The sequence below is a fragment of the Ooceraea biroi genome, chromosome 9 (genome assembly GCF_003672135.1).
Source record: "Ooceraea biroi isolate clonal line C1 chromosome 9, Obir_v5.4, whole genome shotgun sequence".
NCBI lineage: Eukaryota > Metazoa > Arthropoda > Insecta > Hymenoptera > Formicidae > Ooceraea > Ooceraea biroi.
The window spans coordinates 15248934-15262216 of record NC_039514.1 but is presented as its reverse complement, the minus strand read 5'-3'; the positions used below and the strand labels follow the sequence as shown (position 1 = coordinate 15262216).

Sequence of the window (13283 nt, the reverse complement as noted above, 5' to 3'; positions counted from 1 at the left end):
TCGTTTGAATTCTTCAAACAAATAATTTCGAAGATAGAGAATTACGTGACAGTTTGCGACATTAACTATGTATGATTTTCTCATGCATGGATTAATTATAATAATGATTGTTATACTCGATAATTGATTACTACGCAAGATGCAGGCTGACGTACGCATTCACACATGCACATGCGCACACGAATGATTTTTTCGTTTCTCGCATGAAACGTCACGATCCTTTCGAATCATGCTACTCATTCCACGCTATAACAAACGCATAAATGAATATTAATACGCGCGTTTGCCGCTGTTAGTCTTGCCCAGGAAAAGTACTACTAATTAACGTCAACATCAAGTAGTACTCGACTTCGTCCTCGCGATCGCGCTCCGGAATTTCGACTTCCTCGCAGTGAACGTTCTCTTCGTCGTCGTGCTACTCGTCGCCGGCTTCTGCGTCGTGTTGCCCAGTTCGAATCCCCTTCGATTCATTATAAGCATCGATTTCTTCATTATCATGGGCCTCTTCGGCAGCAGCGGCTTCATCGTGGTACTTCTCGGTGCAGACGTCGTCGTGCTTTTCCCTTCTGTCGTGTCGCTCGTCGATTTGCCCATCGCGGTCGATCTTACCTTACCGCTCGCTATGGGGTTCTTGATCGTTCTTAAAGACAATAGCTTTTCCGTTATACTGTTCGCCGAAGTACTCTTGGTCGTCTTGATCAGCAGCGCTGGTCTCTCCGTTAAATTGTTCGTCGCAGAACTCTTAGTCGTCCTGATCAACGGCGATGGTTTTACCGTTACGTTGCTCGTCGTCGTGCTCGTCGTCGGGATCTCCGTGCTGGCGTCTAGTTTCAACGCATCCGTCTCGATCACGTTGCTCGCCGCCGTCGACTCCGGGATGATTTCGGGGATCGAATCAGTGATCGATCGCGGCGTCTGCTCGTCGACGACGATCCTCGTTATCTTCTCTGGACCTGGCGTTGAAGTAGTCGTGGCTCTCGTTCGCTCGCATCCGTTACTCTCATCCTTGCTTGAGCATCTGTGACTTTGCGTGCTCGCGGCTTTCACGCCGTTCTGACGTTGATCCCGCCGCTTACCCCTTTCGCTCGAGGTCTTCTGCGGCCAATCGGCCGGCTTTTGTCGTGGCCGTTGCCGTTGCCATTGCTGCTGCTGTTGATGTTGCTGGTACCTTGTCGTCTCGCGATAACCATCACTTTCCGGGCCTATTAGATCGGCAAATGCCTCGTGCCAACCCGCATTCTCGTGCGCGTACACGACTGGTTGCCAGTTCTCGCTGCTATTCTCGACCTCGGCTGAGATCTCGAAGCTGTTCCGCAAGTTTGTCGGCGACTCGCTCTTTTGTGGCTTCGGCTTACCCCATGTCACCTGCTTAAGACGAGAAGACTCGTCGCTCTGCCCAACGCTGGAGATTATCTCATTGATGTTGCGCGGATTGTAGCGCGGTTGTCGCGTTGTCGTACGTTCGAACGATCGATCGGCATCCCGGTTCTCCGAAGACTGTCGAGGATAACCGGAGAAGTAAGGCGGATCTATGACGCGTAGCGCGTCGTGCGAACCCGGAGCAGTCTCACTGTTATTTTCCTTCTCGTACGAGGCCGCATAGGGCCTGGAGGTTGCCCGAACGCTGCTCTGCCTCCCCCGGAAGCTCTCGTAAGAGCTTGATGAGAGCGGAACGGTACCTCTCTCGTAGGAACCGGAGTACGAGCTGGGAGCGCTAAGGAGATCGTTCTGCCTCTCGGAAGAGGCGGAGTACGAGCTCGGCACGCTGCCAAGCTCATTCTCGTAAGAGGCCGAGTAAGGGCTTGGGACATTGCTGAACTCATTCTGTCGATAAGGAGTGGAAAAAGCGCTAGGCACGTTGTAATCATCGCTCGGCTTGCTGTTAAAGGGCGTCGAGTAAGAGTCCGGTGCGCTGTAATCCTGATGCTCGCGAGAACTCGAAACGAATCCCGACGCCGCGCTAGCATCGTGGTAGCGCTCGTAGCTCGAGCTCGAGTACGAGCTCGGACCAGTGAGGACGTCGCTCGGTACCTTGTACGTATCCGCGTAGGAGGAGCTCGAAGGATCGGTGTGCTTCAGTGACGTGAGCGGGTACAAGGGGGCGACCTGTCGGAGAGGCAATCGGTACGTGCTCAGCTGGTGCCAGGGCTCTGCGGGCACTTTCGTGCCACCATCGGCATTCCCAACGGTTGTCTCGTTTTCGACGCTCGTCTGATTTAGCAGATCCTTTACGATGTTCTCGGCTGATTGGAATTGATAATATGCATCCGAAGGATCAAACGGCAGTTGCTGCTCATTAGTCATGGGCCTCGCCCGCGTATTCGGCAGTTCGACCTTGTTAAGCACCGCCGCTGGGCTCCTTAAAGGCTCATCTTCGTCATCTGTGTCGCTTACATCTTCCACTAGATCCTTCGTGGGGCTCTTCAGAGGTGAGCTCGGGAAGACTATCGATTTGTCGTGCAACAGTGGAGTTTTCACTCCTTCTTCCTTGACGGGAGCATGGTTGAAGCTGATGTTTTGCGGCGGCGAATGTATTACGCGGTAGCGATTCGATGGTAGCGATTCAAAGCGGGTGTTACTCGCTGACAAGGTGTGGTGTCCGTGATGCGAGCCGTGAGCATGACGCAGAAGCACGTCCGCGGGATGGAGAACAGGCGGGAGTCTAAAAATGGGCTTGTTCTCCGAATCGGCCGTCGGCACCGGCACCTGCGTGATGAACCGGACCATCACGTGACTCGCCTCGACCGGCTCCATCAGACGCACGTAGATCTTACGTCCAGAGCCCGGTATCTGTATGGGCCCGACGAGCGGGCCCGGTTCGTCCTTTGTCGGGGAAAGCAGTTGCTGCACAATATCCACGATGGAATCGAAGATACTGTGCTTCTTGTTGACGCGCACCACGGGTTCGATGCGGATGGCATCTTCTTTGTGTACTTTGTGAATCGGGTCTGGAACCAGCTCCGACAGATGATTGTCGTCCACGTCCAGTGACGTCCCGAGGACCGAACGGGTCTTCAAACGCTTCATCAGTCGCTTCGATCGAGTACGGTTGTAATGATGATGCTGCTGCTGCTGCTGTTGAGTGCCAGGCTGCGACTCGCGGATCTTCTTGGGCTTTGGGGTAGCCTCGATTCGCACCGGCGTGTGAGACCCTTGTAAGGCGGAAAATACATTGGCATGGGGTTCAGGAATGGGATTTCTCTCCCTTTCTAGCGAAGCATCTTTGAAAGCCAATTCCTCTTGCGATCTTATTTTCCTTATCCTGCAAAAGTTGCTGATAAATTATGCATATTCGTGTTACTCAAACATGTTGAAACAAAGAGTGCGATTGAGGAACGCGAGGACAGTTATCGCGATAAATTTGATTACTCGATACTTAAAATAACAAAACTTTTGTTATTCAACCTGCAGAGTTCTACATTTACAAGCTTGTTGTAGAAATAACAAATTTTAATTTTAAAAAGTAATTTCTTGAAGATATAAATAACGTATAAAATATGTATGAAATATAATGAAATAGAGAGAGAAAATATATATCAGAAATAAATCAAAATCTTTACCTATTTAAATGTTTAATCTCGTCTGTGGATACTGTTGATGATAGACACGCGCAGACCTATATACAAATACACAAAGAGCATACATGTAAAATAAAATATATTAAGAATGTCAACGTTACATATCATTTTAAACAAATATTTGTGAATACCTCTCTTCTTGCCAAACACACTTCTCTTTGTACAATAACATCTTAGTCAAACGATTCTATGAAAACAACGTCTTTTCAATGCATAACGTCGTCAAATTAATTTTGTTCCTTCGTTTCTTAACATTGTTTGCACAGTATACACTAGAGTGTATCGCTAATTATCTCACCAAACTGGAAATAATAGAAATATCTACTAGTCTGGCCAGGTGTCGAACTGTCAGACTTGCTCGTGAACTCTCATCGACGGATATCGAACCAAATTACTAGAAAATCCGCATCCGGCCGTGGACCGTGAAAGAGTTTCGACTAAATTTGCGCTATCAGTCGCGTAGTTCGCATCTCATCGTTCACTTTTCTCACTTCTTCTTCACGGGGACAATCGGTTCACTCACCGTGATAAAACACGTGATCCTCATATTGTTGCTCGCACGAAATCCCGCTCACCTCACTGATGTACTGTGAAGACGACTGTCAGGCAGCGGGTAGTACCCACCTCTTTTAAAGCTTCTCCCATAGCTATTAGAACGGTCTCTGTGCGGAGGCAGACATAACGCATCCGTAGACACGTGTGTGTATGATCCCCTCACATGCCCGTACACCATTAAGCTCGCCGAGCGAGTATTGAGAACAATTTTCTAGTTTTCTACATTTCCTTATTATTACCGAGCGGAGTGATACATTACATAGTTTCTAAATCGCGATCAGGTAAACAAACCTGCACCATTAATTGATTAAATTAATGAGCAATTTGTAAACTCTTCGTTATCTCTTAAATATGTGCATTACACGGAAACAATTGTATTTCTTAAACAATTTATGATATTTACACATCCATATTTCAAATAAATTTCGAATTGTATCTTTTAATCAAGATAAATAAATTTTTTACTTACATTCTATTTATCCACGGAATAAAATGTGGTAAAGAATGGATCCTATCTTTATCTTTGCTTAACAAATTTTCTCATATTTTTAACTCTTTTCTGTTTTAAATAAAAGTTTTTACAAGTTTTTCTGTAATGTTTTGTCGCTCGTTAAACATAAAAAAGAGCCGTAATGTAAAACGTAACGTAACGTGTGTTATATCGTGAAGTCGAGTTTATTGACTCAGCAGAAAATTATGAAGAAGCATTTAACAGTACTAAGAATCTTTTGCTTGAAAAAATAGAGGCTCATTTACTTTTAATAACTGCGGAGATGAAAACATATAGATACGTAACGCGATTACATTAGAATTCTCAAGCATTTCTCCGCGTTTAAGTTCGATATTACTGTAACATTTGATCGTGGTTGCAAGAATACTCATCATCCAAGCCGAAAGTCTGCAACGTGCTCTTCGCTGCTCGCTCGTTAAGTTTCGATTTTTCAGCTTAATGCGAGAGTAGTCGCAGTTAAGGCCATTGGCTTAATGAAAGTAAAATCACTCGCACGGCGCTTTTAATTGCGTGTTTGTTATGAGTTTTCCATCTCAAGTGCGCAACGCATCACGTTTCTACCACGTCGTCTAAACGTGGAAAGTTGTTTGTCGATTCGCAAAACCGACTCGTCCTTAAAAACCGTGTCTATCTATCTTCACGTTACATCGGGATCTATAGATATCGATTCCTATTTAGGTGCTTAATCGGATAGAAATCCGTAATTAACACGGCATAGCGGTTCTGATAAAAAAGCCGCTAATGTGAGGCCACGAGCTGCCGACTAATCACACGTATCGCAGCAACTGATTCCGGTCGTAACGGAAGAGGTGTGGTCCGAACCACGGGAAATACGGGACGAGAATTGCGCAGACCAAGATAAAGAGAACAGGTTCTAATGACATTAAGTATTGATATCTCTTCGATGACAAGGTTCCCTCAAAAATTCCCGCGTCGGAGCTATTGGATATCAAAAACGAGCGCACATTACGCTCTCGCCTGTCCGTTTAGCGGCCAAACGACCGCGTATTCTTGCACATTTTTATAATGATACCCGCTAATACCGATAAGATCAACTCTTCCGAAAGTACCTAGCTTTCTCATCGCACGTATGATGCGTCAGTATTATGCTATTATTATAGTAATATGCTATTTTTTTATTACGATATCTTTAAATTCGCCGCTCGTCCCTCCTATCACAGGTTTTCTGGCTGATCTTTCTTCAATGAAATATTATAGAGAAAATTCATTGTTTACAATTTGAACATTTTTTTATATTACATATTAATGATGCCATTATGATGATGATATCTTTAGCGTCATTTTATTACGCTGGACTCGGAGAGCGTTAATGTTGATTACAGGACATAATTAAAAAATCTTGACAGTTTAGAAGATACAATTTATTCTTTCATATATCAAAGTGCCTATTTAAGACATCCATACTTCTTGTTCATTATTGAAGAAAAACGCTTAAATATTTGAAATTTTCTTTAACACTTTCGAATGATATGCTTGAGTGCGCAAAATAGTGCTAACCGCTAATCGCTAGTCGGACGTACTCCCTTAATGTTCACACCTCGACGGTTAAACCGCAATTCCGGTCGAAAGCGCCTAAGTATGTCTCAGTATTCGAATGCAATTCGCGATAATTTAATTGAAGTTGAAGCGGCGTTTTCCGTCGAAACGGAATCCGTAAGCTGCGCTGTTCGGTGCATCGACCAGCGCAGGGTTTCGATACTGATGAAAGGACCCATGGAGATGCGGCGGTCTCACGGCGTTCTGCTCCTCGTCCTGCGTACCTTTCAAATAGAACGCCTCGAACTGACCCTCGGGTAGGAGGATATCCTTCAGGGACTTGTCGTCCGGATCGTACGCCGATGCGAGGACAATTAGTGCGACGAAGCAGCATAAGATCTACAATAAACAATTTATCGTGCAACTATTAACGTCTTCTGCAAAATTACAAACTTGATGTCTTCAATCTCGCAGACTGATTCAATTTTAAATAAATATTCTTCTAATTTAATTATTTTTCTTTTGCATGATGATAGTCATTATTCAGTATCACCTGTCTGAAAAAGAGAACTGATGTCAAGATACTCGATAATCGCTGATGCCAGTGATCAAGGATTATTCGATCGACAATCAGCAAATCGGTGAATTCTCCTTTTTTAAAGATAATTTTGTATGAAAAAGATGGATGAAAATAAAGAGCATTAAACTACGTAAACTTTTCCTACATTTTTACGTTTCCGTATTACTGTCGCTAAAGAACGGAGTATCCTACTTTCTAGAGTCCGCCTTAATGCCAATCATAATTCTTCATATACGCTAACCATAACTCTACTGGTTTTATAATTAGTAAGTATTTATATATAGGTACATGTTAAACGTGTCTCTTTGAGACTTCTTGAGATTCTAATAAACTTCGAGATGCGTGTTTAAACACTTTTAATAAATCTGTTTACTCTCAACATGTTGAAACTTCTGGGCTGTAACTAGCATTTATTAATTTTTAATAAATAGTATAGCAATTATATACGTACCAATAAGATGCCCCGACCGTTCCATGTTATTATCAATTTCCGTTCCATTTCTCCGTCCATCTCGTGCGATCAAAATACTAAAATAATAACGTGATCAGTGAGCGAAATAATATGACTTACGATGATAAGTTGTTGCTACAATTCTCTCGGCTAATCAATGAAACAGAGAAAGCGATGAATCGGGTCATTCGTCGGATTAATCACACTGCTATGCTACGTGACATTGTCGGAAATGCGTTTGTAGTTGCGGCTAATGATGAGGTTTATAGAAAAAGAAAGGATCACGTTTGTTCGTAGCGTGTGCTCTTGCGTTAATGTCCAGGTTCTCCGAACGATACGTGAATTTAATGTTGCGTGTAATTCGCAAGGTAAACATAAAGTAAGATACTCCTATTAATAAGTGTCGCATAAAAAAGTGAATCCCAAGCAATAATCGAAGTAAAAGGAAATGCGCAGAGGTCGCAATCAGATTATTTATAACGAATCTTGTAAAAGTAACGCTCGAAGAAACTACAAAGCGAAATCAAATTCGTAGCTTTTATGTAAATTTTATGTAAATTCTCAATTACGAGTATCATAAGAAGTATTAAAATTTCCCAGAATCTTGTCCCAGAAATCGAAGAAGACAAGAATAGTCGGAAATAATGTAAAATAAAATACATATCAAAAAATCTGTATTTGAATATATATTATATATATTAATATATTATAATATATAATATATTATATAATATATATTGAATATATATTATATATATAATATAATTTATATATATTAACGATATAGACCTCGTGGAGAGTCAGTTATGCAACGGAAATACACAGGATATTACGAATCGCGAAGAAAGACTCGATCGCTGAATACTATCGAGCGGCATTACTGCATGTAACTGCCTTGACCGCTCACCCGTTGCGACATTAATCAGTTAACGAAATGCAGAACCTTTTAGTACGCCTGAGTCAACGTCGCGATGACAGAAATGAATCACATGAAATCTAATTGACCGTGAAGTTTTCACGCGATCCTAATTAATATTAACTACTAATCGCGAGAGGGGAATCGCGTTTGCTCGAAAATCAATTCTGCACTTTCTTTCTTCCTCGCGGTCGTGTACGAGAACCGTTAAGAGGCTCCGAATCCCTATCGTTCTCGCGTTAATGGTCTGAATTTAATATTTATATTCTGATCCAAATTGCCGATCATCGTATCAGATTACAGGCCTCGGTGCGAGATAGAGCATCAGTAAATAGCCATAAAATGACGAATTAGGCATCACGATGATCCGCGTGGCACGAGAGCGAAAGTGTTCAGGCAAAGCGTAACGAAGCACGCGGTTTGCCGAGCCGCTTCGCGCGTTAAACGCCTCGGAGGCAACGCTCGCGGGTTAATCGCACGATATCGCGCTCTGTCGAGGTACCAGAGGTACCCGCCTTTGTTTCTTGAGGCATGAGCGATTGCTTTACTTTATTGCGATCGCATATACATCTGCGTCCTACCTTCAAAGAAAATCCTACCTTCTCGTAAGAACGAGACTCGGTAGAGGGACCAATCCTTGCGAGCTCCTCTTTCGCGATCAAAACGATAGCGGTCACCATTTAAATCACCGTTCTCTCCACCTGGTCGAGTCGAGCAGCTAACGCTACTTGGAAAAAAAAAAGGAATCCACGCCGTGATCGAGAGGTCGCGCGTTCCGGCTCGATCGGGGCCCGCGGCCGATTTTTGCGTGCATTCCAGGCGCGCGTCCAGGGAACGTCTACGCGTGAAAAGACCTCCCCGACGCGGGCAATCGCGCGTGAGAAGCATTTCGCAGGACTCACCGAAGCAGCTCGCCAAGAAAAGTGAAAGCCAGCAACGAGCAGTCGCGACGACGGCGAGGACGGCGGCGGCGGCGAACGCTCGCGACAAAAGCGGGTCTCGAGCGTCCGCTGGTCCCCGCTCGGCGCGCGCGCCGAGCCGAGCGGCCTTGCCGCGTCCGTCGAGAAATGGACGTATCGCCATCCTCGTTCTCGTCCGTAAAAACGGAAGCCGATGAAAGTGGAAAACGCGCGGTACCGCGTCGAGCCGAGCCGGGCCGAGCCGAGCCAAGGCGGGCGCGCGCTCTTCTCTTTCTCTTCCATCACGAGTGCCCGGTCGCGTGTTTCGACCGCACGTATCACTGCCGAACGGAAAACGCGTTTTTTTCTGCACGGTTGCACACGCTTTTTACACGGCTTATCTCTACAATGTCTCTTTATGGCGGGTTAATTACTTTATTTAAAGTAATTTAATGAAACTATATCTCTAATATAGATATCGCTAATCATCGCATTTATCAAATAGTAATTTGTTGAGACAGCTATTGCTAGAAAATTGAAAATCTCGTTTATCTAGTCTTAATTAGTCGAAGAAAGTGGACTGAAATGATGCATTGACTGTTAATTATTCAGGCGATTGATTAAGAGAGAATATATAATGCAGCTTTTTGGAGGATTTGAAATTTAGACAATGGGACGCTGATCGAAGCATCAAAGACAGCAAGTAAATTCAGGCTAATTCCACAGGAAACTTAGAAAACGAAAATATATTATATAATAGCAACAAATGTGTACTAGATGTTAAAAGATTAACGAACAATTAACGCTTTGTCATCAGGGACCACAGTAATGAAGTAATTTCACCAGGTATATCATGACATTCAGTCATAGCGGATTAAAACACATCAGGTCGTTGTTATTAAATGCTAATTGCCGACTTTTACTTTCACGAAAGCGTAGTTTGGATAACTGAATTTACGGGATTACGAACGCATGAACGTAGGCGGTCGTGCGACTGCCGGCCGATTCGGTTGCGCGCGAGGAAAATCCGAATATTTATGATACACGCGCGTACGCGAAATATAGCGACCGAGGTCGTCTCGAGAGTGAGGATAGAAAGCGAAATGGAGAAATCACTACCGAGGATATACTCTTAATTATCGTCGATCTTTTTCGTAACTAACGGCCGGCATGGTATCATTGCTCGACTGATCGCTCGTCGATCCAAATCAAACAGAAATTCTGTTCACAAATCAATTTATAATTAAAAAGAAAACGAGGAACTAAAGCGAACGCGCTAGCGAGTTCGAGCGAAGTTTTCAAGCTTACTCGTGCAAATACAAAAAAAGATATAAAACAAGATACGACTCGTCTTGATATAAGACTGAAAACATCACACAACTATTGCTATTCAGTCAGTTCCGGTAGCAATCACTGTATTTATATCGATTATATTTCCGTTTCATTGGAATAGTTCTTTTAATATACGCTCTATTTTTAGAAGTATATATTATATCTCTTTGGATAAAGTATTATGATTATTATCAGAACCAGATTTATCTATAGGCGCGATTAAAATATGCTAATTGCGTTATTACGGAGAATAATAGGAAATTTCGTAAATTTACTGCCTTACGCACACACAAAATTTTATACATTTTTGCGTTCAAATTTACATGTATAAAGAGAAGTAGAATCTGGCTCTGATTGTTACTCGTTTCTTAAGTACTTCCTTAGCGTCATCATAAAAGAACTCGTACACTTTAGCGAGTAGTATAAAATTATAATATAAGTATAATATAAAATTTCACGATAGAGATGTAAATATATATAAGTATATATATGCAATATATATATATTTATATATATATATATATATATATATATAATATTCTATATATCGAAGACGTCACCTTATTCCGCTTACAATTGCATAAATCGTTTCATATATTACATGTATCTATACAAGTCGTGTGTATCAACTTTAAAAGAAACTTAAACATATGGCCGTGACGGTAATGAATAGAAATCTTACAAAAGATGTAAATGTACAGTTAATTACAACCACATGATAATAATATAATATTAAATTTCTTAGGATGTTCTTTCAGTATTTTCGCTATCACAAAAGATATGTGTTCTCTTCTCGAGTGTGATGAACAAAAATTCGGGAAATGATATAGATAAAATCCCATTACGCGGGACAGGAGATCATACAAGAGCATCGATGTTACGTAATCTCCCTGAATACAATACCTCCTTACAGAGTTACAGGCTGTATAATCTACTTATATATCATAATTAACTTTTATATATACATTAAATATTCCTCTGAGAGTCATGGTTACATGTATCAAAATAGTATTCAGACCGAATATAGATAAGAGTCTAAGTTCGTTTTTGCATTAGGCGGCGAGGTGAAAGGTGAAAACCAGGCTACCGAAAATCTACCGAACACCGCTTGAATAGATTTCCACCTGCTGTTGCGAACCCATCTGGCTTCCTCTTTTTTAAGCTGTTCTATACCCTGCAATACATTTTTCCATGAATATAGATTGTAACTTTCTTATGTAAGCTTGCAAGAAAATAACAACATCGTGTATACGTACGGTTTCATCGTTCCAAATGGCTTGCAGTTGCGTGCCTAACATCACAGCAGTAAATATGGCGAACAAAAGTGCTTCCAATGCCAAAAATAACAATAATACCACCGTGGCCGGCGGATTAAATGTAGAGCAGCTCTCTCTCCATTCTTGTCTGAGACACATTGTGAATTGTTGTATACTCAGAAATAGAGAATGTAACGATATGACAGCTATATAAAACTGAAATGCAAAACAGAAAGTTTTATGTTATCATACAAGGTATTTTAATAGATTTATATGAAATGAATTAGGATAACTCAAAACTCGTTGAGCTAAAAAATTGCACGCGAGAATATGTTATATAATTGTGCCTATTAAAAAGCAACAAACAATATTGAAACTTGCGAAATACTCACAGTAAAAAGTACAAAATATTTTTGATTATTTTCTCCCACGCAATTGTTAACCCATGGACAATGGTGGTCCATTTTCCTAATGCACCTACAATCGATCATAGTATAATGTATCGTCCTACAAATACAAACCTCAAGTTGGACATTAATTATATTTACCTTTGGCAAACGGAGCAATGATGCGCTCTCTCGGGTTTAATGGAACAACATTTCGGACACTTAAAAATGACTTGTCCCTGTCTGAACCCCATCTGTTGTATCATCTCCTTCGTTGCATTACCTTTGGGTACTGCACCCTGCGCAACAAGATACAATAAGATAAAATAAATAAAACAAAAATTTATATATCTTTCTTAGATGTCTAATTTCTAATTGTAAATAATACTTGAATATTAATTTGATTACCGGATCGGTAAACATGGTTCTCAAGTGCGACGCAAAGGCCAGGAATGTGAGAGATTGATAGATGGCCATGTTTAAGCTGGAATACACCGTGTTTATTGTAGGAATAAGAATCACTGCCATCACTACGAATTCTGCGTAAATAATCAGCAGCCATGTCAGTATTGCACATATGATTCCACATATGTCCTGTAAGTATTAATATATCAAGATTAGATTTATTAAGATACATAACAATATATATGACTTCAATAAATAATTGACAATAAAAAGTATGTCTGCAAAACTTGCCTTGATACACCAGAGCTTTCCGCCGCAACATCGATTATGAAAGTCTTTCTCCCTGTGAAAGGGTATATAGTCGTAATCCATCGTCAAAACTGTTATTCATCAAGTCGCTGCGTCTCTTTTCATGAGACATAAGGAGAATCACCTTGTGCACATTGAAGCCGACAATCACATTTCTCAAATGTACCGATTACAGTAATGCACCTCGGCGAGGCAATTCATTAACATTCCCAGAGCCAGAGCTACAGCTGCGTACGTCTACGGCTTGTTTCTCCGTTATGAAAATCACGTCTAATGCCAAGGTAAATGTTTACCTTGCAAATATCATTCATCAACGTTATTTTCCTCTTCGTTCTGAATACCGAATTTCTCAGCCCGCCAAATTTCTCTCACAAGATTACTTATTTCTTAATTGACTTATCACTGATAGTGCCACGATAAAAATTAGATTACTTATTAGATCGCTTCTAGTGCCAAAACGTACAATAAGAGGGTATGCAGCGACGGAGACGACACATGTCACATCCCGGGTTCTCTCCAGGGACGTATCATCTGATCGAATCGAACACTCGCGTCACTGTGCGCGGGCACGTATCGCTGTGATGAGCGATGTATGACGTTCGTCGTCG

At 41.9% G+C, this 13283-nt stretch overlaps 3 protein-coding genes across 4 annotated transcripts; all 3 read right to left on the bottom strand.

Moving 5' to 3' along the window:
* Positions 1-333: 333 nt before the first annotated feature.
* Positions 334-4125, bottom strand: LOC113562663 (mucin-5AC-like). Its single transcript, XM_026972661.1, has 2 exons — positions 4070-4125; positions 334-3274 (listed from the first exon to the last, which is right to left on the bottom strand). Exons 1-2 carry the CDS (start codon positions 4123-4125, stop codon positions 334-336), a joined length of 2997 nt encoding a protein of 998 aa, XP_026828462.1.
* A 1885-nt stretch (positions 4126-6010) lies between these two features.
* Positions 6011-9096, bottom strand: LOC105279473. 2 transcript variants are annotated; one of them, XM_011339278.2, is made up of 3 exons: positions 8991-9096; positions 7173-7249; positions 6011-6540 (listed from the first exon to the last, which is right to left on the bottom strand). In XM_011339278.2, exons 2-3 carry the CDS (start codon positions 7230-7232, stop codon positions 6277-6279), a joined length of 324 nt encoding a protein of 107 aa, XP_011337580.2. In that variant the 5' UTR covers positions 7233-7249; positions 8991-9096; the 3' UTR covers positions 6011-6276. The 2 variants fall into 2 exon arrangements, with proteins under 2 accessions (XP_011337580.2, XP_011337581.2); XM_011339279.3 differs by lacking the exon at positions 8991-9096 and adding an exon at positions 8670-8969.
* A 1790-nt stretch (positions 9097-10886) lies between these two features.
* On the bottom strand, positions 10887-12792 carry LOC105279475 (palmitoyltransferase ZDHHC3). Its single transcript, XM_011339284.2, has 6 exons — positions 12658-12792; positions 12370-12555; positions 12124-12260; positions 11968-12052; positions 11576-11791; positions 10887-11493 (listed from the first exon to the last, which is right to left on the bottom strand). The coding sequence occupies exons 1-6, from the start codon at positions 12736-12738 to the stop codon at positions 11332-11334; spliced, it is 867 nt and encodes a 288-aa protein (XP_011337586.1). The 5' UTR covers positions 12739-12792; the 3' UTR covers positions 10887-11331.
* Positions 12793-13283: the final 491 nt, after the last annotated feature.